The sequence below is a fragment of the Astyanax mexicanus genome, chromosome 21 (assembly GCF_023375975.1).
Source record: "Astyanax mexicanus isolate ESR-SI-001 chromosome 21, AstMex3_surface, whole genome shotgun sequence".
In the NCBI taxonomy this organism is placed as follows: Eukaryota; Metazoa; Chordata; class Actinopteri; order Characiformes; family Acestrorhamphidae; genus Astyanax; species Astyanax mexicanus.
The window spans coordinates 38,745,550-38,772,192 of record NC_064428.1 but is presented as its reverse complement, the minus strand read 5'-3'; the positions used below and the strand labels follow the sequence as shown (position 1 = coordinate 38,772,192).

Below are 26,643 nucleotides of genomic sequence, written 5' to 3'. Positions count from 1 at the left end.
TGTTTCTAGAGTTGTTGTGACTCTGAAGCAGTACTTATGTTCATCCTTCTTCATTACGTTTCTCAGCTTGAGGGCGAAGTTTTTCTTTTTATCATCAAAATACTCAACCCTGCCTGAGTAACCTGGGACTGTTCTCAGATCAGGTGGCTCTTGGTTTGGAACTACATCTATGACCCAAAACTTCTGTGTCACTGTAAGATGTTCTGGATGTGTAAAAGTTCCATTCATAAACACTGTAGATCCATTTAAAGCACATATTTCCTGCTGGATGTAATTCATACTCCACTTTGCTCCAGAAGCTCCTGAAACATAAGATGCAGTAAAGATCTGATTACTGAGGCTGGAGATTATCAGACAGTCAGAAACTCCAGCAGCTACTGAACAACACTGATCTGATTCTGAGAGAAAAACATAAAGAGAGAAGAGCTCTGAGGTTCCTGGAGTTCTAGAGAGAGTCTAGTTCTAGTCCAGAACAGTTTAATGATCAGTTCAGCAGTGAATCACTACAGTCATGATGAAAGAGAACAGTGAGGGAGATAAAGTCAGATGTTTCAGTGATGGAGTTACAGTAGGATCTTCTGACTCACCAATAACCATCAGCAGAAACACCAGAGGAAGTGACATCATCAGCCTGCACAACATCAAACAATAAAGCTTTATAGTTAAAGATAAAATCATACAAAAAAATAAAACAATACAAACACACCACTGTACACACACACATACATACACACACACACACACACATATATATATATATATATATACAGTATATATATATATATATATATATATATATATATATATATATATATATATTAATACAGTATAGAGAGAGTACATCAAATGATAGAAATCATTTTTGCATTACAATCAATACTGATCCATCTCAACCAGTATTGAATTAGAAATAGGAATGATCTAGCACATTTACCTCAAAGGCAACTTTTTATGATTGATTTTCTACAGTTTTACAGTTCAGACTTTTAAATATTGCTATAAATAAATAAAAATTACAGAAATTGAGCTGTTTTTACCTATAAAGCGCCTCAACTCTGGAATAATCTCCCCAAATATGTTCGGGACTCAGACACAGTCTCAATCTTTAAGTCTAGACTGAAAACTTACTTGTTTAGTTTAGCTTTTGGTAATTAATGTTTTTCCCTTTAGATAAGGCTGCAGATTCAGGGGTTCATGGACAGAGGGAATTGTGGGTAAACTGAGATGCTGGTGCTGCTGTTCTCCCACTGCACACGGTCACTCAGGTTTGTGGACGGTGGAGTGGGTGGATGCTGGTGTTTCAGGGTGCCTCCGTGTCTATGTTACCTTCTGGCTCTCTGCCTTTAGTTAGGCTGTTTTATTTAGATCTGCCAGAGTCATTTGCCACACTCTGATAATGTTTTATATTCTCTGTTTTACATAAATCCAGTCAAAACTAATTCCATCTCTCTGCCTTCCTCCGAGTTACTGACTGCCCACCTGTCTGACCCGATACCGAGGGATGTTGGACCCTCAGGCTCTCATGTCCTCTGTCTGGCCAGACTGGAAGTTTCTGAAGTCAGCTCTTCTCCATCCACCACCACAGATCAGCTGCTCATCATCCATCTTACTCTATAAGCCATTAGTGGAGCTGCTATACACCTGAATATATACAACCTATGTGGATGTATGAAAGACTTTTTAAAATTAATTTAAAAGCCATTTGACCAGTGGTAGGATGGTCCCCCCTTTAATGTGAGTCTTGGTCCTCCCAAGGTTTCTTCCTCCTCCTCCAGCTCTGAGGGAGTTTTTCCTTGCCTCCGCGCTCAGTGGGGGTTCTGTATTATGTATATTCTATGTTTAATGTTTTGCCTGATTCTTTGTCCTGTAATCATGTTTCTGTAAAGCTGCTTTGTGCCAACACCAGTTGTAAAAAGCGCTGTACAAATAAATTTGATTTGATTTGATTTGATTTTAAGACTATATAATAAATATATAAGGGATTATTATAAGGGAACACACATTGAAACACAGAGTAGAAAAGGTAAAGTAAATATTCTAGAGATTTCAGCTCTCCCCAATCACCAATCATAACCCTCTAACACTACTGATACTGATCACAAACCATGCAAACTACTTTTAACACACCTGAATCTACTGCTACAGACAGGCCTGGATGCACAAGTGCCAACAAGGCATTCTACACGAGAGCAAGGAAGACCACACCTCCTCAAAACGACCAGGTACTGTGCCACCACTGTCAACCCATGGAAAGGATGTGCACAACAGCTTGCAGATGTTCTCATGAACATTTTCAACAGTTCTCTGAGTACTGCAGACCTTCCAACGTGCTTCAAGACTAGCCTGGATGTCTCGATGCCAAAGAAGTCTCGAGTGTCCTGCCTCAATGACTACCATCCCATTGCACTTACTCCAATCATCATGAAGTGTTTTGAGAAGCTGGTCATGTGGCACATCAAAAAACAGCTCCCCTCCTCACTGGACTGACTGCAGTTTGCATATCGTCGAAACAGATCAACAGACGATGCCATCTCTACTGCACTCAGTCCACTGCTGTTCACTCTGCTGACTCATGACTGTACTGCAAAGTACAGCTCAAACCACATCATCAAGTTCACTGATGACACAACTGTAGTTGGCCTCATCAGCAAGAACGATGAGTCAGCATACAGAGAGGAGGTGCAGTGACTGGCGGACTGGTGCAGAACCAAAAACCTCTCTCTGAACGTGAATAAAACCAAAGAGATGGTTGTTGACTTTAGGAGAGCTGCATCCGTAAAGCCACCAGCATCTTTGATCTGATGCCATCCAGCAGAAGATACAGGAGCATCCGAGCCTCCACTTCTAGACTCTGCAACAGCTTCATCCACCAGGCAGTCAGACTCCTCAACACACAGAGCCTGCACTACCAGACTCTGCAACAGCTTCTTCCACCAGGCAGTCAGACTCCTCAACACACAGAGCCCCCACTACCAAACTCTGCAACAGCTTTCTCCACGAGGCAGTCAGACTCCTCAACACACAGAGCCCCCACTACCAGACACTGCAACAGCTTCTTCCACCAGGCAGTCAGACTCCTCAACACACAGAGCCCCCACTACCAAACTCTGCAACAGCTTCTTCCACCAGGCAGACTCCTTAACACATAGAGCCTCCACTACCAGACTCTGCATCAGCTTCATCCAGCAGGCAGTCAGACTCCTCAACACACAGAGCCTCCACTACCAGACTCTGCAACAGCTTCTTCCAACAGGCAGTCAGACTTCTCAACACATAGAGTCTCCAATACCAGACTCTGCAACAGCTTCTTCCACCAGGCAGTCAGACTCCTCAACACACAGAGCCCCCACTACCAAACTCTGCAACAGCTTCCTCCATGAGGCAGTCAGACTCCTCAACACACAAAGCCTCCACTACCAGACTCTGCAACAGCTTCATCTGCCAGGCACACTCTAAAAAATAAAGCCTTGTGTCAACAAAAAATTTAACACAACAGTCTGCAATAGACTTTCTGCGTTGTGTCAACTTCTTGTAGAATTGATCTTTGATCCATAAAAATATTTTAAGTAGGGTGAATTAGTTTTTCAGTTATAGTAGAAAGCATTTTTAAATAGCATGAACTTAATAACTATCACCATCAACAGATATTTTTACGTTAACTGCACAAAAAAATCAAGTTACCTTTATTTATATAATTAAGTACAATATAGTATAATAACAATTATATTTAATTGTATTGTTGTCAGGTGAGGGTACAGGGAGGACGCAGAATAAGATAAAATAAGAATTAAAACGAGAGGCTAGTAAATACTTTAGCAAACTTCAGCTCCCTGTTCCAGAGGAACTAAGAATGGACGTTAATAAATGCCCTTTTTAAAACCTGAAGTCGAGTAAATAATTAATTTATGAAAAAAACATCTGTGGGTTGTAGCAGTAATCTTGAAGGTTGTAAGACTGTCTGTGGCAGAGTTAATTGGCTAGGCTAGCTTGCTAACCTACCGGTAATTCGCTTCTGCCTAGACACAGTCAAAAACTGGCAAACTTAAACACCACTGAAGCAAACCACATATTCGGCATATGAAAATAGTTAAGCTATAACACTCTCTGGAGTGATATCCAACATGTCCAAGTGGGCGGGAGAATTCAGAAGGATGGGAAAATTAAGTTGCCCAATACAGATAATTAAGTTGGCAGAAAATGAATTTTGCTTTTTAGTGTTTAGTGGAATATATTGAGTCTGGGTTAGTCAGGAAAGTGTGTTGAAACAACACTTCCATTTTTTATTTCACCACAACTCAATAAAACAATAAATGAACATAAATATTCTCCCAAATTCATTTACTTAAGTATTGGCTAAAGGCCTTCAGAGTTACTTTTTAGAGAGCACTCAGACTCCTCAACACACAGAGCCTCCACTACCAGAAGCAACAGTTTCTTCCACCAGACTCCTCAACGCACAGAGACAGAGCTGAATCCCCCCACCACTACTCGTCCTCCCCCTTACACTTAACACGCACAGACAAGAACTGTACTGAACCCACCCATCACTCTACTCTCACACAGACTGGAACTGAAATGCCTCTATTCCAATCAGCAATATTTGCTGCTTCATTCCTAAAAAATCTATAAACTGTCTACCTCTGTAACAGCTGTGATTATGTATGTTCTATATGTTACAGTATGTTCCGTATCTCTGCCGTATCAGTGCTGCACTGTTCTGTCTGTTAAACTGTCTTGTCTGCTGTATTTATTTTATTTATTGTAATGTTATAGATTTATTTTGCACTATCGTCACTCTTCCACTTTATGTTGTCTACTGCTTGATTGTCTATGTTGCACCATGGTTCCAGAGAAATGTAATTTTACTACACTGTGTACCTGTACTCAGATGTAATGATAATAAAAGCCTCTTAACTCTTGACTCTTTTGACTGTGTTTGTGGGCTGCTGCTTGGTTGCAACTGTTTACTTGAGTAACCAACAGTTGAGCTGACCATGACCTGAACACAGATCTCTATCAGCCTCCAGATCTTCACACATTTGCATATTCTCACTTTAGAAGATGGGCCTCCTCACAGTTCAGCTGACGGCCAGTAAATGATGTCATTTCCTCTGTAGCTCTGAAATAAACCACAGCAGCAGCAGCAGAAACTCATCTCCTTCTTACCATCAGCGCTCTGGATTCAGAAGATATAAACTCATAATTTAATACATAATTAAATATTAATAATGATTACTTTATGAACATCTCCACCAATCCTGATGATCATTAAAGTGATAATTGTTGTTATTGTTTGGGAAATGAGAGCAGGGGGGCGCTGTTTAGTCTGCTGTGTGAAATTAGTGGCTTTAACACAGTGATCTGTGAAGCTGAGGGATTTTTGGCTTTAATAGTATATTTAATTCAAGCCAAATGTGAAATATTTGACACACACATATACTAAGTTGTCAGGGTGTGAGATAGCAATGAAATCATGACATGTCTTGTACAGGATGTAAGGTAGGCCCTCTATTTGTAGCCTCTTGGGCCTCAGTCCTGTCAATACCCACATCATCCTTCCAAAAAAACAAAAAAACAAATCAATTTTATGATGCACCTGTTTGATTAGAAAACACCTAAAAATATTGTATTATTTTATTTTTTAAGTTATAAGCAGTGCCAAAATTGGCACCCCTGCCAAAAAGTGCAACCAATGGACACTAAAATGCTATGGGGCTGCAAAAGTGTAAAAAACAGGTTTTGTGCTAAATTTGACACCCATGCTTAAAAGTGCACCACCATGGTCACTAAAATGCTATTGGGCTAGAAAAGTGTGAAAAAGATGTGTTGTGCCAAATTTGACATCCATGCCAAAAAGTGCACCCACATGAGCACTAAAAACACTATCGGGCTGCAAAATTTTAAAAAGAGGTGTTGTGCCAAATTTGGCATCCATGCCAAAAAGTGCACCCCATGGGCACAAAAAATGATATTAAGCTACAAAAGTGTGAAAAGCAGATGTTATGCCAAACTTTTGCAACCCTGCCAAAAAATACACCCCCATGGGCACTTTAAAAATGTTTAAGCTACAAAAGTGTGAAAAAACAGGTGTTGTGCCAAATTTGGCACCCATGCCAAAAAGTGCACCACCATGGGCACTAAGAATGCTATTGGGCTGCAAAATTTTGAAAAAGAGGTGCTGTGCCAAATTTGGCAAATATGCCAAAAAGTGCACCACCATGGGCTCTAAAAATGTTATTAAGCTATAAAAGTGTGAAAAGCAGATTTTATGCCAAAATTTTGCACCCCTGCCAAAAATACACCCCCATGGGCACTTTAAAAATGTTTAAGCTACAAAAGTGTGAAAAAACAGGTGTTGTGCCAAATTTGGCACCCATGCCAAAAAGTGCACCCCCATGGGCACTAAGAATGCTATTGGGCTGATTCATATCTTATTCTGAGAGAAAACACAAAGAGAGAAGAGCTCTGAGGTTCCTGGAGTTCTAGAGAGAGTCTAGTTCTAGTCCAGAACAGTTTAATGATCAGTTCAGCAGTGAATCACTACAGTCATGATGAAAGAGAACAGTGAGGGAGATAAAGTCAGATGTTTCAGTGATGGAGTTACAGTAGGATCTTCTGACTCACCAACAACCATACTAAAACACCACTGTACACATATGTATATATATAGAGAGTACATCAAATTATAGAAATCATTTTTGCATTACAATCAATACTGATCCATCTCATCCAGTATTAAACTATAAATAGGAATATTTGAGCACAATCTGTTGTTCACAGGCTACTTTTATGATTGATTTTCTACAGTTTTACAGTTCAGTAAAATTTTAAATATTGCTATAAATATATAAAGATTACAGAAATAGAGCTGTTTTTACCTCTCTGAACTGAGCAACGTCTGCAGTGTGAGAACAGCGAGTGAAGACTGAAGAAACAGATCCGAGGTTAAAGCTGATAAAGCTTGTGGTTTTTTTCTGGTCCTGCATTCATATACATACAATACTGTAACTACTTCCTGTTGACAGAACTGTCAAAGAAATGCACACAGTAATGAGTTAGTAGTGCTCTGCAAACTAGTTTAACTCAATTCAGTTAAACAACTTTTTACTTATTACTGCAATTAAAGGGTAACATGCTCAGTATTTGTGTTTTAAGGATATATAATAAATATATAAGGGATTATTATAAGGGAACACATTTAAACACAGAGTAGAAAAGGTAAAGTAAATATTCTAGAGATTTCAGCCCAATCACCAATCATAACCCTCTACCACTACTGATGCTGATCACAAACCACACAAACTACTTTTAACACATCTGAATCTACTGCTACAGACCAGCCTGGATGCACAAGTGCCGCCAAGGCATTCTACACGACAGCAAGAAAGACCACACCTCCTCAAAACGACCAGGTACTGTGCCTGTCCTCAGCTGATGTGCGGAGAATTCTACTCAGAGTCAACCCACGGAAAGCCCCAGGACCAGACAGCATACCTGGCAGAGTGCTCAGAGGATGTGCAGACCAACTCACGGATGTTCTCATGGACATGTTCAACATTTCTCTGAGCACTGTGGCCGTGCCGACATGCTTCAAGACGACCACCATCGTCCCTGTGCCAAAGAAGTCTCGAGTGTCCGCCTCAGTGACTACCGTCCCATTGCACTTACTCCTATCATCATGAAGTGCTTTGAGAAGCTGGTCATCCACCAGGCACTCAGACACCTCAACACACAGAGCCTCCACTACCAAACTCTGCAACAGCTTCTTCCACCACGCACTCAGACTCCTCAACACACAGAGCCTCCACTACCAAACTCTGCAACAGCTTCTTCCACCAGGCAGTCAGACTCCTCAACACACAGAGCCTTCACTACCAGACTCTGCAACAGCTTCTTCCACCAGGCAGTCAGACTCTTCAACACACAGAGCCTCCACTACCAAACTCTGCAACAGCTTCTTCCACCAGGCTGTCAGACTCCTCAACACACAGAGCCTTCACTACCAGACTCTGCAACAGCTTCATCACCAGCAGTCAGACTCCTGCTGTATTTATTTTATTTATTGTAATGTTATAGGTTTATTTACATTACTCTCGCACTTTGTTTTTCTATTGTTTGATGTTCCATGTTGCACCATGGTTCCAGAGAAATGTAATTTTACTACACTGTGTACCTGTACTCAGATGTAATGATAATAAAAGCCTCTTAACTCTTGACTCTTTTGACTGTGTTTGTGGGCTGCTGCTTGGTTGCAACTGTTTACTTGAGTAACCAACAGTTGAGCTGACCCTGACCTGAACACAGATCTCTATCAGCCTCCAGATCTTCACACATTTGCATATTCTCACTTTAGAAGATGGGCCTCCTCACAGTTCAGCTGACGGCCAGTAAATGATGTCATTTCCTCTGTAGCTCTGAAATAAACCCCAGCAGCAGCAGCAGAAACTCATCTCCTTCTTACCATCAGCGCTCTGGATTCAGAAGATATAAACTCATAATTTAATACATAATTAAATATTAATAATGATTGCTTTATGAACGTCTCCACCAATCCTGATGATCATTAAAGTGATAATTCTGCTGTTATTGTTATGGTTACTGTGTCTTTAAGCAGTAGTGAGGGGTGATGATACTGTCTGCAGTTTGGGAACTGAGAGCAGGGGGTGCTGTTTAGTCTGCTGTGTAAAATTAGAGGCTTTAATACAGAGATCTGTGAAGCTGTGGGATTTTTATATTTAATAGCAGCAAAGATCAAACCCATTTATGAAGAAATTGATATTTATAATAACAAGCTAAATGTGAAATATTGATATGTACACATTTACAATAAAGGGAATGAAATAAATACCCAAATAAATAAAACTAATTATGCAGAATTAAGAAAATACTAACACTACTACTGCACTACTTATATAAATAAAAATAGAAATAATTCAAGTTTGCTTTATCCTTTATAAAATCAGCCCAAAACTCCAAACTTGCATTTGTCAACTTTATTAAAAGTAAAAAATAAAACAAATACAGCTTTTTAATGCAAAGAAAAATTAAAATTAAAATACAATAAAAATTCAATCAATTACAAGCTGTGTCTCCACTCTGATCTTTCTGTCTGAATTAACTCTTTAACTCTCTTTATTTTCATCTATAACTGGATAAATATCCAATCCTAGACTCCATCTCTGTCTCTGCACTTAAAACACAGCTGATTCTCAATTCCATTTCTAACAGATTTACAGATTCTGTTCCAAAAAAGAGCTTTTAGACCCAAAATTCAGACCCCTGGAGTGTCGTCCTCATTCATGACCTCTCTGAGGACCCGACCTTCCACACATTTCCAGAAAAGAACGATACAATGCTGAAGCTACACACAATATAAACTCTATGATCCCTATCTTACATCCTGTGCAAGGTATAATGTGATGCTCATAGCTATCTTACCCCCCTTACATCTTACACTTACACCTGATGGGCGTGGTGTTCTGGAAATGAGGTGTGTTGAGGTTCAGTTCTGGAGTTTTGCTTGTTTATCTTGGTAACAGAAAACACAGGAGCCCAAAATTACTGGCACCCATGATGAACTCATTAAGAGAATTAGTACATGCCTTTTGCGCTCTTTAAGCTGCACATAGTTTACTTTTCCTGTCGTTACGATAGCAAAGACACATTGACACGCCCTAAATCAAACTGCATGGTGTTCGATTGACGACTATAGATCACTAAAATAGGGCCCTGTTACACTGCAAAAAAGAAAATATAGTTGAATTGTATTATTGTTACACTAAATATTAAAAAGTTGTCTTTATTTTTACAGAAATAGTCTTAATCCACTAGTAGATACGTTTAATTGAAAGAGAGAGCGTCCTCTATTATCCTACGATCCAAAAACAAAAGAAGAGAAAGAAGAGCAGAAGAAAAGAGAGTTAGAATAAACAGTAATGTATAATAGAATAAATGTGCCTCTCTTCAGCAGGTGAGATCATTCTCCAGGCTGATCTTCTTCTCAGTGTTGGATTCTCAGCGTCTGAAAAAGGAATAAAGTCAGTAAAGTGTATCAGAACTGGTCTACAGTCTCCCACCTTCACTCCAACAGTCTAATCTTCAGTCTGAGGAAATAAATCCAGGTTAGAACTCAGTCTGTTACCTGGAAGAAGGTACTTATGTTCTGTGTTAAAGTGTGATGATCTTTAAACTGTGGAACTCACTGCTAGAGTCTCGTACTCTGGAGACCTGGACTGAGGGTCCAGAGCTTCATAGGTGTCGTCAGTAGACCTGGCCTGAGCAGCCTGTGGGAGGGAGAGATAGAATAAAGCAGAAGATGAAAGAGAAGAATGAAAGATCTCCACTGGGTTTAGAGAGCTAGGAACTCTTTAAAGATCTAGAGGAAGGGTTTATGAAGAGACACTCACTGCGAGAGTCTGGTACTCATCATCAGAGGACCTGGTTCTGCGCTGGAGAGCTGTGTAGGTGGGGTCTTTAGCATTAGGGTCAGGGTTCTGCTGGGGGGATGGTTAGAGGAGATGTGGAGATCAGATTGATGGAGATCAAGAGTCTAAACTCATTAATCAGGATCACTTTCAACACTTTAAAACACTCTGATTCACTATAGAACACTGGTTTTGATCTGTTTTTAGTTCGAACTCTTATATTTTAACTGCTCTCATGTATATAAACACCAAGTTTCCTCATTAACTTTGATTTTATAACATTGGCCTATGCTAGTTTTGCATTTATTAAGATAAAACACCAAATTTTGACTTATCTCATAGAAACAATGAACATTTCACATGCACAAAAATGCGTTTATTATATTTATTATATCGCTTTTTCCAAAAATTCCCAGTTCTTTCTTTAGTAGTGTGCACTTGTATCCAGTCTGTTCCAAAATAACAAAGAAAACATGAAAAATCTGTGTAAAAGCCTTAAAAACCCATCAGGAATTACAGCATTTAAAATCCCCCAATCACTTCCCATCAACAAAAATAGCCTAAAAACATTCAGAACTGAGAACTTTTTCACTCTTGTCTTCATAAATTGTCCACAGAACGAGCAAAATGCATCTGCTGGAATGAATGATGCCTAAATTAATGATCTAAATGAACTATAGCTCTTTACACAAGTTCACTTCCTCATCAGAACATCGTATGAAATGATTGGTTATTCAGTCCCATAAAGTTGTAGAAAGTTCTACACAATTCTGGACAGTTCTAGAAACTTCCTGATAGATCTCATAGTTCTAGAAGCTTCTCGAAATCTAAACTCAATATCCATACAGAATATTTCTCCAATATTCATAAAATAGATCAATTTCTAATATTTATTAAAAAGATCATGTTCTGTAATCAGTAGTTCTGATTCAGGTTCAGCTCTTAGATCAGCACTTTGGACAGCACCCTCACCTTTTCTCACTTATATCCCATAAACCTTACAGAGACACCTACTGCCCCCTACAGGACACAGTGTGGAATTACAGCATTACAGTGATTTTCTAAAGCAGTGTTTTAATTCTGGTTCTGGATCCACTGAACTGCAGCTTCTCCAGCATAACCTGTTCCATCACATCTGATCCAGATCATGAAGGAGATTAATTACTCATGTTTTATTGAGTTAGATTAGATGTGTTGATTTAATCTAAAGGAAATTACTGCCACCTCCTGGTGAACCTCATAATTACATGTGCTTATCAGTAATTAATAAGATAAATTTACCTGATTTGATCCAGTACCTTCAGATCCAGCAGCTCTTTTCTTCATCCTGTGATGAAGGAACACAAAACCAAACCTTTACACAACAGAACTTTCTGAATGAGGAGACTTAGAGCTAAACTGTACTGACCTGTAGATAAAGAATAAGACCATCAGAAAGAGAAGAAGAAGAAGAAATCCTCCTCCTCCTCCCACTGAGATCCAAACTGCAGATCTGATCTGATCTTCTGAGGGAAGAAGATCATTTCCATCACTTTACTGAGTCTTTATTTAAATACTGGAACTATTTACATTATTATTCACCACCTACTCTGAACATCAATCATCACAGATCCATTCTGAACTCCAACTGCATTCTGAGCTTCACAGTAGTACAGTCCAGTGTGATCAGCAGTGATGTTGATGATGCTGAAACTCTGTCCAGATCCTACAGGTGAGTCTCCACCATCTTTAAACCAGGTGTAGTTCTCCACAGGTGGGTCTCCATCACTGCTGCAGGTCAGAGTCACTGAACTTCCCTCCACTATTCCACCAGAGGGACTGATGGACACTGAGACGCTCTTTGGAGGATCTAGAGACAGATCTGACTTTAGCGTTTCTTGCTAATCTCTAATATCACTGTGTGGTTCAACCATTCCCAGAGTTTAGAGAAGAATGAGAACTTTACTCACGTCTGACTCTGAGAGTTTGAGCAGTAGAGGGGAGATGTTCAGATCCTCTTACAGCACAGCTATAACTGCCTGCATCCTCACTGCTGACTGTCTGCAGGTGGAGCTGCTGATTCTTCTGGATCATCTCTGTGGTTAAAGGACGTCCATCTTTGTACCAGATGAATGTTGGATCAGTCAGACTGCAGGTGGTTTTACACGTCAGAACTGCTGATTCTCCTTCTGTTACTTCTCCAGGAGATTCTACATGGAGCTCTGAGACAAGGAGAGAATTCTCATTAATTTTTTTTTTTGTTTCTTTTATTTACTGAAATTGTTTAATTTTGGAAACACAATTTAAAAAATAAACTTACCAGTAACATTCAGAATGACATTAGGTTTTCCCATCCACTTCTTTTTCTCATCGTCTGTTTTGATTCTGAAGCTGTACTCGTGTTCATCCTTCTTCGTTACGTTACTCAGTTTGAGAGAGTAGTACGTTTTCTTATCAGTTAAACACTCAACCCTGCCTGAGTAATCTGGATCTACACTCAGATCAGTCGGCTCCACCCTGGGAACTCTGAATTTCATACAAAATGTTTTTTTCAGTTTAAGTGTGCCTAAATCTGGTGGAAGTGTAAAAGTGCCTTTAATAAACACTGTAGATCCTTTTATAGCACATATAATCTTCTGTTTGTACGTCACAATCCACTCTGCTCCCGAAGCTCCTGAAATAAATGATGCAGTAAAGATCTGATTACAGAGGCTGGAGATTCTCTAGATTCTATGAAAATAAGGATAATTTTACATAATTGAGGGGATGTTCAGCTTTCACCATGAGAAAGTGTTAAACCTCCTCCCCTTTATAAGACTGAGTAACAAAACACTTTACCTGAAGAATTAACTGCATTTACACTTATAATTCATAAACTGATTCTGATTCTGAGAGAAACTACAAAGAGAGAAAAGCTCTGAGTGTTCATCAGAGAGTCTAATTCTAGTCTAGAACAGTTTAATGATCAGTTCAGCAGTGATGGAGTTACAGTAGGATCTCCTGACTCACCAACAACCATCAGCAGAAACACCAGAAGAAGAGGAGGAGGAGGAGCCATCCTGAGTGACATCACCAGCCTGCACAACATCAAACAAACAGACTGATTCAGAATAACCATAAACAAATATATTAATATACAATTTTACTCACATTTTAATACATAATTAACATATTTTACTTAAACATACACTGTATACATACATTTATATGTAGAGTACATCAACTTATAGAAATCATTTTAGCATAACCATCAATACTGATCCCTCTCATCCAGTATTGAACTAGAAATTCAGATCAAATATTCAGTCCAAAAGCTACTTTTATGATTGATTTTCTACAGTTTATTAAAAATATTGCAGAATAAACTACTGCAGTTCAGTAAACTTTTAAATATTGATATAAATATATAAAGATTATAGAACATTTCAGACAGTAAATCATATTCATCAAGCATTTATATATTAAAATTAAACCCGTCTTACCTCTCTGAACTGAGTGTCGTCTGCATCAGGAGAACAGCGAGTGAAGACTGAAGAAACTGCGCTGAAGTTAAAGCTGATATAGCTTGCGGTTTATTCCGGTCATGCATTCGTATATATAAATAATACTGTCTCTACTTCCTGTTTACAGAACTGTCAAACTAAATGCACACAGTAATAAGCTGGTAGTGCTCTGCAAACTCATTTAACTCAATTCAATTCAGTAGCTTTTTACCTACTACTAATTACTGGAATTAAAGGGTAACATGTTCAGTATTTGTCTTTTAAAACTATATAATAAATATAATAAAACTATTATAAAAAAAAACACATTTAAACACAGAGTAGAAAAAGTAAAGTAAATATTCTAGAGATTTCAGCCCCAATCACCAATCATAATCCTCTACCACTACTGATACTGATCACAAACCACCCAAACTACTTTAACCTGAATCTACTGCTACAGACAGTCCTGCTGCACGAGGGCCTGTACTTGTGTCCTGCTGCACGAGGGCCTGTACTTGTGTCCTGCTGCACGAGGGCCTGTATTTGTGTCCTGCTGCACAAGGGCCTGTACTTGTGTCCTGCTGCACGAGGGCCTGTACTTGTGTCCTGCTGCACGAGGGCCTGTACTTGTGTCCTGCTGCACGAGGGCCTGTACTTGTGTCCTGCTGCACGAGGGCCTGTACTTGTGTCCTGCTGCACGAGGGCCTGTACTTGTGTTCTGGTGCACGAGGGCCTGTACTTGTGTCCTGGTGCACGAGGGCCTGTACTTGTGTCCTGCTGCACGAGGGCCTGTACTTGTGTCCTGCTGCACGAGGGCCTGTACTTGTGTCCTGGTGCACGAGGGCATGTACTTGTGTCCTGCTGCACGAGGGCCTGTACTTGTGTCCTGCTGCACAAGTGCCTGTACTTGTGTCCTGCTGCACAAGGGCCTGTACTTGTGTCCTGCTGCACAAGGGCCTGTACTTGTGTCCTGGTGCACGAGGGCCTGTACTTGTGTCCTGCTGCACAAAGGCCTGTACTTGTGTCCTGCTGCACGAGGGCCTCTACTTGTGTCCTGCTGCACAAGGGCCTGTACTTGTGTCCTGGTGCACGAGGGCCTGTACTTGTGTCCTGCTGCACGAGGGCCTGTACTTGTGTCCTGCTGCACAAGGGTCTGTACTTGTGTCCTGGTGCACAAGGGCCTGTACTTGTGTCCTGGTGCACGAGGGCCTGTACTTGTGTCCTGCTGCACAAGGGCCTGTACTTGTGTCCTGCTGCACAAGGGCCTGTACTTGTGTCCTGCTGCACAAGGGCCTGTACTTGTGTCCTGGTGCACGAGGGCCTGTACTTGTGTCCTGCTGCACGAGGGCCTGTACTTGTGTCCTGCTGCACGAGGGCCTGTACTTGTGTCCTGCTGCACGAGGGCCTGTACTTGTGTCCTGCTGCACAAGGGCATGTACTTGTGTCCTGCTGCACAAGGGCCTGTACTTGTGTCCTGCTGCACAAGTGCCTGTACTTGTGTCCTGCTGCACAAGGGCCTGTACTTGTGTCCTGCTGCACAAGGGCCTGTACTTGTGTCCTGGTGCACGAGGGCCTGTACTTGTGTCCTGGTGCACGAGGGCCTGTACTTGTGTCCTGCTGCACGAGGGCCTGTACTCGTGTCCTGCTGCACAAGGGCCTGTACTTGTGTCCTGCTGCACAAGGGCCTATAATTGTGTCCTGCTGCACAAGGGCCTGTACTTTTGTCCTGGTGCACGAGGGCCTGTACTTGTGTCCTGGTGCAGGAGGGCCTGTACTTGTGTCCTGCTGCACGAGGGCCTGTACTTGTGCCCTGGTGCACGAGGGCCTGTACTTGTGTCCTGGTGCACGAGGGCCTGTATTTGTGTCCTGCTGCACGAGGGCCTGTACTTGTGTCCTGGTGCAGGAGGGCCTGTACTTGTGTCCTGCTGCACGAGGGCCTGTACTTGTGTCCTGGTGCACGAGGGCCTGTACTTGTGTCCTGGTGCAGGAGGGCCTGTACTTGTGTCCTGCTGCACAAGGGCCTGTATTTGTGTCCTGCTGCATGAGGGCCTGTACTTGTGTCCTGCTGCACGAGGGCCTGTACTTGTGTCCTGGTGCACGAGGGCCCGTACTTGTGTCCTGCTGCACGAGGGCCTGTACTTGTGTCCTGTTGCTTGGTTACAACTTATTACTCGGTTAAACAACAACTGAACAAAGATCACTATCAGCCTCCAGAGCTTCACACATTTGCATATTCTCACTTTAGAAGATGGGCCTCCTCACAGATCAGCTGACGGTCTGTAAATGATGTCATTTCCTCTGTAGCTCTGAAATAAACCCCAGCAGCAGAAACTCATCTCCTTCTTACCATCAGCGCTCTGGATTCAGAAGATATAAACTCATAATTTAATACATAATTAAATATTAATAATGATTACTTTATGAACGTCTCCACCAATCCTGATGATCATTAAAGTGATAATTCTGCTGTTATTGTTATGGTTACTGTGTCTTTAAGCAGTAGTGAGGGGTGATGATTCTGTCTGCAGTTTGGGAACTGAGAGCAGGGGGCGCTGTTTAGTCTGCTGTGTAAAATTAGTGGCTTTAATACAGAGATCTGTGAAGCTGAGAGATTTTTATATTTAATAGCAGCAAAGATCAAACCCATTTATGAAGGAATGGATATTTACAATAACAAGCTAAATGTGTAATATTGATATGTACACATTTACAATAAAGGGAATGAAATAAATACCTAAATAAATAAAACTAATTATAAAGAACAAAGAAAGTACTAACACTGCTACTGCACTAACATCTCTACTACTACTAATAATAATATTATTAATACAAATAGAAAGAATTCAAGTTTGCTTTATCCTTTATAAAATCAGCCCAAAAGTCCAAACTTGCATTCGTCAACTTTATTAAAAGTAAAAAATAAAACAAATACAGCTTTTTAATGCAAAGAAAAAGAAAAGATCATGATTAAAATACAATAATAATTCACTCAATTAAAAGCTGTGTCTCCACTCTGATCTTTCGGTCTGAATTAACTCTTAAACTCTCTTTATTTACATCTATAACTGGATAAATATCCAATCCTAGACTCCATCTCTGTCTCTGCTCTTAAAACACAGCTGATTCTCAATTCCATTTCTAACAGAGTTACAGATTCTGTTCCAAAAAAGAGCTTTTAGACCCAAAATTCAGACCCCTGGAGTGTCGTCCTCATTCATGACCTTTCTGAGGACCCAACCTTCCACACATTTCCAGAAAAGAACGATACAATGCTGAAGCTACACAATATAAACTCTATGATCCCTATCTTACATCCTGTGCAAGGTATAATGTGATGCTCATAGCTATCTTACCTCCTAACATCTTACACTTACACCTGATGGGCGTGGTGTTCTGGAAATGAGGTGTGTTCAGGTTCATTTCTGGAGTTTTGCTTGTTTATCTTGGTAACAGAAAACACAGGAGCCCAAAATTACTGGCACCCATGATGAACTCATTAAGAGAATTAGTACATGCCTTTTGCGCTCATTAAGCTGCGCATAGTTTACTTTTCCTGTCGTTACGATAGCAAAGACACTTTGACACGCCCTAAATCAAACTGCATGGTGTTCGATTGACGACTATAGATCACTAAAATAGGGCCCTGTTACACTGCAAAAAAGAAAATATAGTTAAATTGTATTATTGTTACACTGAATATTAAAAAATTGTCTTTACTTTTACAGAAATAGTCTTAATCCACTAGTAGATACGTTTAATTGAAAGAGAGAGTGCCTGTAACATGGAGGAGGAGGCAGGATGTAAGTGCAAGTCTTTTTTATTATCCATATTTAAACTAACAAAGAAAGGAACACTAGAGAGTATAAAAAGAAAAGGTAACTAAAACAAAACACTATGAAACAGAGGATAAACTAAAATACTGAACCAAACAAGCAAACTAAGCAAACAAAGAAACAAACTAAATAAAGCAAACCTGAGACACTGACGACAAACAACACAACAGGTCTGAGGCTAAACAAAACATTTAAACACAATCTGGAAAGATTAACGAACACGGTCAAACAAAAAAGCGCGACAGAGAACAATGGATCACATGAGGTATTTATACACAGGCACACATTAGGGACACCTGTGGAGTAATGAGGGGGCGGAGTTACAAATGAGACACAAGGTGACAACACTAATGGCTTGGGCAGGGCTAGGGCGGGGCTAGGGCGGAGACAGAACAATAACAAAACAATGCCATGTGCTCAAAAAAGCACATGGCTGGAAACACAAGACAGGAAAACAGGGCAGGGGCACAGAAAACCAAAAGAGGGAAAAACACAGGACAGACACAGGCTAATATGTGACAGTGCCTCTATTACCCTACGATCCAAAAACAAAAGAAGAGAAAGAAGAGCAGAAGAAAAGAGAGTTAGAATAAACAGTAATGTATAATAGAATAAATGTGCCTCTCTTCAGCAGGTGAGATCATTCTCCAGGCTGATCTTCTTCTCAGTGTTGGATTCTCAGCGTCTGAAAAAGGAATAAAGTCAGTAAAGTGTATCAGAACTGGTCTACAGTCTCCCACCTTCACTCCAACAGTCTAATCTTCAGTCTGAGGAAATAAATCCAGGTTAGAACTCAGTCTGTTACCTGGAAGAAGGTACTTCTGTTCTGTGTTAAAGTATGATGATCTTTAAACTGTGGAACTCACTGCTAGAGTCTCGTACTCTGGAGACCTGGACTGAGGGTCCAGAGCTTCATAGGTGTCGTCAGTAGACCTGGCCTGAGCAGCCTGTGGGAGGGAGAGATAGAATGAAGCAGAAGATGAAAGAGAAGAATGAAAGATCTCCACTGGGTTTAGAGAGCTAGGAACTCTTTAAAGATCTAGAGGAAGGGTTTATGAAGAGACACTCACTGCGAGAGTCTGGTACTCATCATCAGAGGACCTGGTTCTGCGCTGGAGAGCTGTGTAGGTGGGGTCTTTAGCATTAGGGTCAGGGTTCTGCTGGGGGGACGGTTAGAGGAGATGTGGAGATCAGAATGATGGAGATCAAGAGTCTAAACTCATTAATCAGGATCACTTTCAACACTTTAAACCACTCTGATTCACTATAGAACACTGGATTTGATCTGTTTTTAGTTCTAACTCTTATATTTCAACTGCTCTCATGTATATAAACACCAAGTTTCCTCATTAACATGGGCCTATGCCCATTTATTAAGATAAAACACCAAATTTTGACTTATCTCATAGAAAGAATGAACATTTCACATGCACAAAAATGCGTTTATTATATTTATTATATCGCTTTTTCAAAAGAAAATTCCCAGTTCTTTCTTTAGTAGTGTGCACTTGTATCCAGTCTGTTCCAAAATAACAAAGAAAACATGAAAAATCTGTGTAAAAGCCTTAAAAACCCATCAGGAATTACAGCATTTTAAAATCCCCCAATCAATTCCCATCAACAAAAATAGCCTAAAAACATTCAGAACTGAGAACTTTTTCACTCTTGTCTTCATAAATTGTCCACAGAACGAGCAAAATGCATCTGCTGGAATTGATGATGCCTAAATGAATGATCTAAATGAACTATAGCTCTTTACACAAGTTCACTTCCTCATCAGAACATCGTATGAAATGATTGGTTATTCAGTCCCATAAAGTTCTAGAAAGTTCTACACCATTCTGGACAGTTCTAGAAACTTCCTGATAGATCTCATAGTTCTAGAAGCTTCTCGAAATCTAAACTCAATATCTATACAGAATATTTCTCAAATATTCAAAAAATAGACCAATTTCTAATATTTATGAAAAAGTACATGTTCTGTAATCAGAAGTCCTGATTCAGGTTCAGCTCTTAGATCAACACCTTGGACAGCACCCTCACCTTTTCTCACTTATATCCCATAAACCTTACAGCTACACCTACTGCCCCCTTCAGGACACAGTGTGGAATTACAGCATTACAGTGATTTTCTAAAGCAGTGTTTTAATTCTGGTTCTGGATCCACTGAACTGCAGCTTCTCCAGCATAACCTGTTCCATCACATCTGATCCAGATCATGAAGGAGATTAATTACTCATGTTTTATTGAGTTAGATTAGATGTGTTGATTTGATCTAAAGGAAATTACTGCCACCTCCTGGTGAACCTCATAATTGCATGTGCTTATCAGTGATTAATAAGATAAATTTACCTGATTTGATCCAGTACCTTCAGATCCAGCAGCTCTTTTCTTCATCCTGTGATGAAGGAACACAAAACCAAACCTTTACATAACAGAACTTTCTGAATGAGGAGACTTAGAGCTAAACTGTACTGACCTGTAGATAAAGAACAAGACCATCAGAAAGAGAAGAAGAAGAAGAAATCCTCCTCCTCCTCCCACTGTGATCCAAACTGCAGATCTGATCTGATCTTCTGAGGGAAGAAGATCATTTTCATCACTTTACTGAGTCTTTATTTAAATACTGGAACTATTTACATTATTATTCTCCACCTACTCTGAACACCAATCATCACAGATCCATTCTGAACTCCAACTGCATTCTGAGCTTCACAGTAGTACAGTCCAGTGTGATCAGCAGTGATGTTGATGATGCTGAAACTCTGTCCAGATCCTACAGGTGAGTCTCCACCTTCTTTAAACCAGGTGTAGATCTCCACAGGTGGGTCTCCATCACTGCTGCAGTTCAGAGTCACTGAACTTCCCTCCACTATTCCACCAGAGGGACTGATGGACACTGAGACGCTCTTTGGAGGATCTAGAGACAGATCTGACTTTAGCGTTTCTTGCTAATCTCTAATATCACTGTGTGGTTCAACCTTTCCCAGAGTTTAGAGAAGAATGAGAACTTTACTCACGTCTGACTCTGAGAGTTTGAGCAGTAGAGGGGAGATGTTCAGATCCTCTTACAGCACAGCTATAACTGCCTGCATCCTCACTGCTGACTGTCTGCAGGTGGAGCTGCTGATTCTTCTGGATCATCTCTGTGGTTAAATTACGTCCATCTTTGTACCAGATGAATGTTGGATCAGTCAGACTGCAGGTGGTTTTACACGTCAGAACTGCTGATTCTCCTTCTGTTACTTCTCCAGGAGATTCTACATGGAGCTCTGAGATTATTTGAGAATCATCAGAACAGGAAAGTGATTTATTAAAACAGGAAAACATTGAGAAGCTCTGCTTTAGTTTACCTGTAACTCTGAGTTTTATTCCAGGTGTTCCTATCCATTTCTGATCTTCTACATCTGTTAAGACTCTGAAGCAGTACTTATGTTCATCCTTTTTCATAACGTTTCTCAGTTTGAGGGTGAAGTTTTTCTTTTTATCAACTAAATACTCAACCCTGCCTGAGAAACTTGTATTCAGATCAGGTGAATAAACACCCTTAACTGGGTCTATGACCCAAAATGACTTATTCACTGTAAGATTGTTTGGATGTGTAAAAGTTCCGTTCATAAACACTGTAGATCCATTTAAAGCACATATTTCCTGCTGGATGTAATTGATACTCCACTTTGCTCCAGAAGCTCCTGAAACATAAGATGCAGTAAAGATCTGATTACTGAGGCTGGAGATTATCAGACAGTCAGAAACTCCAGCAGCTACTGAACAACACTGATCTGATTCTGAGAGAAAAACGTAAAGAGAGAAGAGCTCTGAGGTTCCTGGAGTTCTAGAGAGAGTCTAGTTCTAGTCCAGAACAGTTTAATGATCAGTTCAGCAGTGAATCACTACAGTCATGATGAAAGAGAACAGTGAGGGAGATAAAGTCAGATGTTTCAGTGATGGAGTTACAGTAGGATCTTCTGACTCACCAACAACCATCAGCAGAAACACCAGAAGAAGAGGAGAAGGAGGAGCCATTCTGAGTGACATCATCAGCCTGCATAACATCAAACAATAAAGCTTTTTACCATACAAAACCATACAAAAAATATAAAACAATACAAACACACCACTGCACACACACACACATTTATATACACTGTATACACAGAGTACATCAAATGATAGAAATCATTTTTGCATTACAATCAATACTGATCCATCTCAACCAGTATTGAAGGAATATTCGAGCACAATCTGTTCACAGGCTACTTTTATGATTGATTTTCTACAGTTTTACAGTTCAGTAAAGTTTTTAACTTTATATATTTTATAAATATATAAAGGTTACAGAAATTGAGCTGTTGTTACCTCTCTGAACTGAGCGTCGTCTGCAGTGTGAGAACAGCGAGTGAAGACTGAAGAAACAGCGCTGAAGTTAAAGCTGATATAGCTTGTGGTTTATTCTGGTCCTGCATTCATATACATACAATACTGTAACTACTTCCTGTTTACAGAACTGTCGAAGAAATGCACACAGTAATGAGTTAGTAGTGCTCTGCAAACTAATTTAACTCAATTCAGTTCAATAGTTTTTTCCTTATTACTGCAATTAAAGGGTAACATGTACAGTATTTTTGTTTTAAGGGTATATAATAAATATATAAGGGATTATTATAAGGGAACACATTTAAACACAGAGTAGAAAAGGTAAAGTAAATATTCTAGAGATTTCAGCCCCAATCACCAATCATAATCCTCTACCACTACTGATACTGATCACAAACCACACAAACTACTTTAACCTGAATCTACTGCTACAGACAGGCCTGGATGCACAAGTGCCGCCAAGGCATTCTACACGACAGCAAGAAAGACCACACCTCCTCAAAACGACCAGGTACTGTGCCTGTCCTCAGCTGATGTGCGGAGAACTCTACTCAGAGTCAACCCACGGAAAGCCCCAGGACAGGACAGCATACCTGGCAGAGTGCTCAGAGGATGTGCAGACCAACTCACGGATGTTCTCATGGACATGTTCAACACTTCTCTGAGCACTGCAGTCGCACCGACGTGCTTCGAGACGACCACCATCGTCCCTGTGCCAAAGAAGTCTCGAGTGTCCGCCTCAGTGGTCAGGCAGTCAGACTCCTCAACACACAGAGCCTCCACTTCCAGACTCTGCAACAGCTTCTTCCACCAGTCAGACTCATCAACACACAGAGCCTCCACTACCAGACTCTGCAAAAGCTTCATCCACCAGACAGTCAGACTCCTCAACAGACAGAGCCCCCACTACCAAACTCTGCAACAGCTTCTTTCACCAGGCAGTCAGACTCCTCAAAACACAGACAGAGCCTCCACTTCCAGACTCTGCAACAGCTTCTTCCACCAGACAGTCAGACTCCTTAACACACAGAGCCTCCACCACCAGACTCTGCAACAGCTTCTTCCACCAGGCAGTCAGACTCCTCAACACACAGAGCCTCCACTACCAGACTCTGCAACAGCTTCTTCCACCAGGCAGTCAGACTCCTCAACACACAGAGCCCCTACTACCAAACTCTGCAACAGCTTTCTCCACGAGGCAGTCAGACTCCTCAACACACAAAGCCTCCACTACCAGACTCTGCAACAGCTTCATCTGCCAGGCACACTCTAAAAAATAAAGCCTTGTGTCAACAAAAAATTAACACAACAGTCTGCAATAGACTTTCTGCGTTGTGTCAACTTCTTGTAGAATTGATCTTTGATCCATAAAAGTATTTTAAGTAGGGTGAATTAGTTTTTCAGTTATAGTAGAAAGCATTTTTAAACTTTTTAAACTATCACCATCAACAGATATTTTTACGTTAACTGCACAAAAATATCAAGTTACCTTTATTTATATAATTAAGTACAATATAGTATAATAACAATTATATTTAATTTTATTGTTGTCAGGTTGTCAGGGCGCAGGGAGGACGCAGAGGCGGACGCAATTAATGCAATTAAAACGAGAGGCTAGTAAATACTTTAGCAAACTTCAGCTCCCTGTTCCAGAGGAACTAAGAATGGACGTTAATAAATGCCCTTTTTAAAACCTGAAGTCGAGTAAATAATTAATTCATGAAAAAAACATCTGTGGGTTGTAGCAGTAATCTTGAAGGTTGTAAGACTGTCTGTGGCAGAGTTAATTGGCTAGGCTAGCTTGCTAACCTACCGGTAATTCGTTTCTGCTTACACTGTTAAACATTTCAAGTTGTTTAAACTCAGCAACATAAGTTCCCCTGCTGCCTTAAAAAGCTGAGTTAACTCAACTTGATAAAAACCTTTGTACCAAGATGTTAAGTTAAACAAGTTGTTCAAATACTCATTACTTATTGTTTCAACTTGATGCACTGAGTTAAAACAACTTAAGTGTTTAATTTGTCCTTTTTAAAAAATGATCTGTTTAGTCAAATAAACCTACAATTCAGCTTTATTTTAACATACACTTTCAAGTTAATAAAACAAGTAATATTCACATAATTTATCATTTTAAGTTAACCATAGGTATTCTCAACATATTTAATATATTATTATTTAACTGCCAATACCGACAGTATAATACTGGAGCAATACAGGAGTAAACTGGGTAAAGAGTGAACTCTGTAGCTCAGAGTCAGCATACTGTGATCACTAGAAACACAGAATAAAGTTAAGGTGCTCTTACAGCTCTACAACACTGAGACCTGCCAATCAACACTTATATTATGTTACAGCACACCCAGGATAAGGTAGCTTTGGACAACAGACAACACAAAGATGGTAAGTAAGGGAGCGGCCACACCCAATATGCAGATATATGGTACCAGGAGCCTATAGGAAAGCTGCATGAACCAACACTCTGGAAAGAGCTAAAAGTCGGTTGAAATCACATTTTTTCATTGGCTCAACAAACATTTTTAAGTTTTCAGGTTGAAAACAATTGAGTTGTACTGGCCGGTGAGTTCACTCAACTTAATAACATTAGTTCTTCTGACTAAAACACAGAATTACTTTTTGGAGTGTTGGTGACTCACGCTGCACTCAAGGAGTCCGAAGATTGTCCCTCCGCAGCTGAAAGTATTCCCCTCTTAGTTTTTGCTCCTTGTTATTATTAATTGCTATGCTTCGGTTAAAAAGTGTTTAGCCCAATGTGCCACGGTTTTAAAGCTGTAAAAAGTACTCTAGTCTTCTAACTTGCTGCTTATCACTCTACCTCTCTGCATTTACAAATCTTCACACTTTCATTTTTTAAACCAATAACTTAAAAATGTAAGTTGAATAAACTTGGGTAAATTTGAATAACTCACAGAAGTTAAGACAATATGTTATTTTAAGTTATTTTTATGTAAAACGAAGGAACTTGAGTTCAATATACTAAACTTGTCATGGCAATTGGAATTGAAAAGAACAAATAAGTTCACATAACTTAATGTGACTGTAACGTTTGACAGTGTACAGACACAGTCAAAAACTGGCAAACTTAAACACCACTAAAGCAAACCACATATTCGGCATATGAAAATAGTTAAGCTATAACACTCTCTGGAGTGATATCCAACATGTCCAAGTGGGCGGGAGAATTCAGAAGGATGGGAAAATTAAGTTGCCCAATACAGATAATTAAGTTGGCAGAAAATGAATTTTGCTTTTTAGTGTTTAGTGGAATATATTGAGTCTGGGTTAGTCAGGAAAGTGTGTTGAAACAACACTTCCATTTTTTATTTCACCACAACTCAATAAAACAATAAATGAACATAAATATTCTCCCAAATTCATATAACTTTTTTTTTATTTTACAACAGGGAATTTACTTAAGTATTGGCTAAAGGCCTTCAGAGTTACTTTTTAGAGTGCACTCAGACTCCTCAACACACAGAGCCTCCACTACCAGAAGCAACAGTTTCTTCCACCAGACTCCTCAACGCACAGAGACAGAGCTGAATCCCCCCCACCACTACTCGTCCTCCCCCTTACACTTAACACGCACAGACAAGAACTGTACTGAACCCACCCATCACTCTACTCTCACACAGACTGGAACTGAAATGTCTCTATTCCAATCAGCAATATTTGCTGCTTCATTCCTAAAAAATCTATAAACTGTCTACCTCAGTAACAGCTGTGATTATGTATGTTCTATATGTTACAGTATGTTCCGTATCTCTGCCGTATCAGTGCTGCACTGTTCTGTCTGTTAAACTGTCTTGTCTGCTGTATTTATTTTATTTATTGTAATGTTATAGATTTATTTTGCACTATCGTCACTCTTCCACTTTATGTTGTCTATTGCTTGATTGTCTATGTTGCACCATGGTTCCAGAGAAATGTAATTTTACTACACTGTGTACCTGTACTCAGATGTAATGATAATAAAAGCCTCTTAACTCTTGACTCTTTTGACTGTGTTTGTGGGCTGCTGCTTGGTTGCAACTGTTTACTTGAGTAACCAACAGTTGAGCTGACCCTGACCTGAACACAGATCTCTATCAGCCTCCAGATCTTCACACATTTGCATATTCTCACTTTAGAAGATGGGCCTCCTCACAGTTCAGCTGACGGCCAGTAAATGATGTCATTTCCTCTGTATCTCTGAAATAAACCCCAGCAGCAGAAACTCATCTCCTTCTTACCATCAGCGCTCTGGATTCAGAAGATATAAACTCATAATTTAATACATAATTAAATATTAATAATGATTACTTTATGAACGTATCCACCAATCTTGATGATCATTAAAGTGATAATTGTTGTTATTGTTTGGGAACTGAGAGCAGGGGGGCGCTGTTTAGTCTGCTGTGTGAAATTAGTGGCTTTAACACAGTGATCTGTGAAGCTGAGGGATTTTTGGCTTTAATAGTATATTTAATTCAAGGCAAATGTGAAATATTTGACACACACATATACTAAGTTGTCAGGGTGTGAGAT

The 26,643-nt window shown here is 40.0% G+C and overlaps 2 protein-coding genes across 2 annotated transcripts in view; both read right to left on the bottom strand.

The window, feature by feature from the left end:
• Nucleotides 1–26,643, bottom strand: part of LOC111196728 (B-cell receptor CD22-like) — a 103,208-nt gene that overhangs the window by 10,335 nt on the left and 66,230 nt on the right. Inside the window, exons 6-7 of the mRNA XM_049469525.1 lie at nucleotides 12,032–12,273; nucleotides 3,274–3,295 (exon numbers count right to left, since the gene is read on the bottom strand). Coding sequence (XP_049325482.1) covers nucleotides 3,274–3,295; nucleotides 12,032–12,273 — 264 coding nt within the window. The remainder of the gene's footprint in view (nucleotides 1–3,273; nucleotides 3,296–12,031; nucleotides 12,274–26,643) is intronic.
• Nucleotides 20,115–22,803, bottom strand: LOC125785847 (B-cell receptor CD22-like). The gene is made up of 5 exons (XM_049470025.1): nucleotides 22,779–22,803; nucleotides 21,075–21,413; nucleotides 20,742–20,993; nucleotides 20,381–20,641; nucleotides 20,115–20,119 (listed from the first exon to the last, which is right to left on the bottom strand). Exons 1-5 carry the CDS (start codon nucleotides 22,801–22,803, stop codon nucleotides 20,115–20,117), a joined length of 882 nt encoding a protein of 293 aa, XP_049325982.1.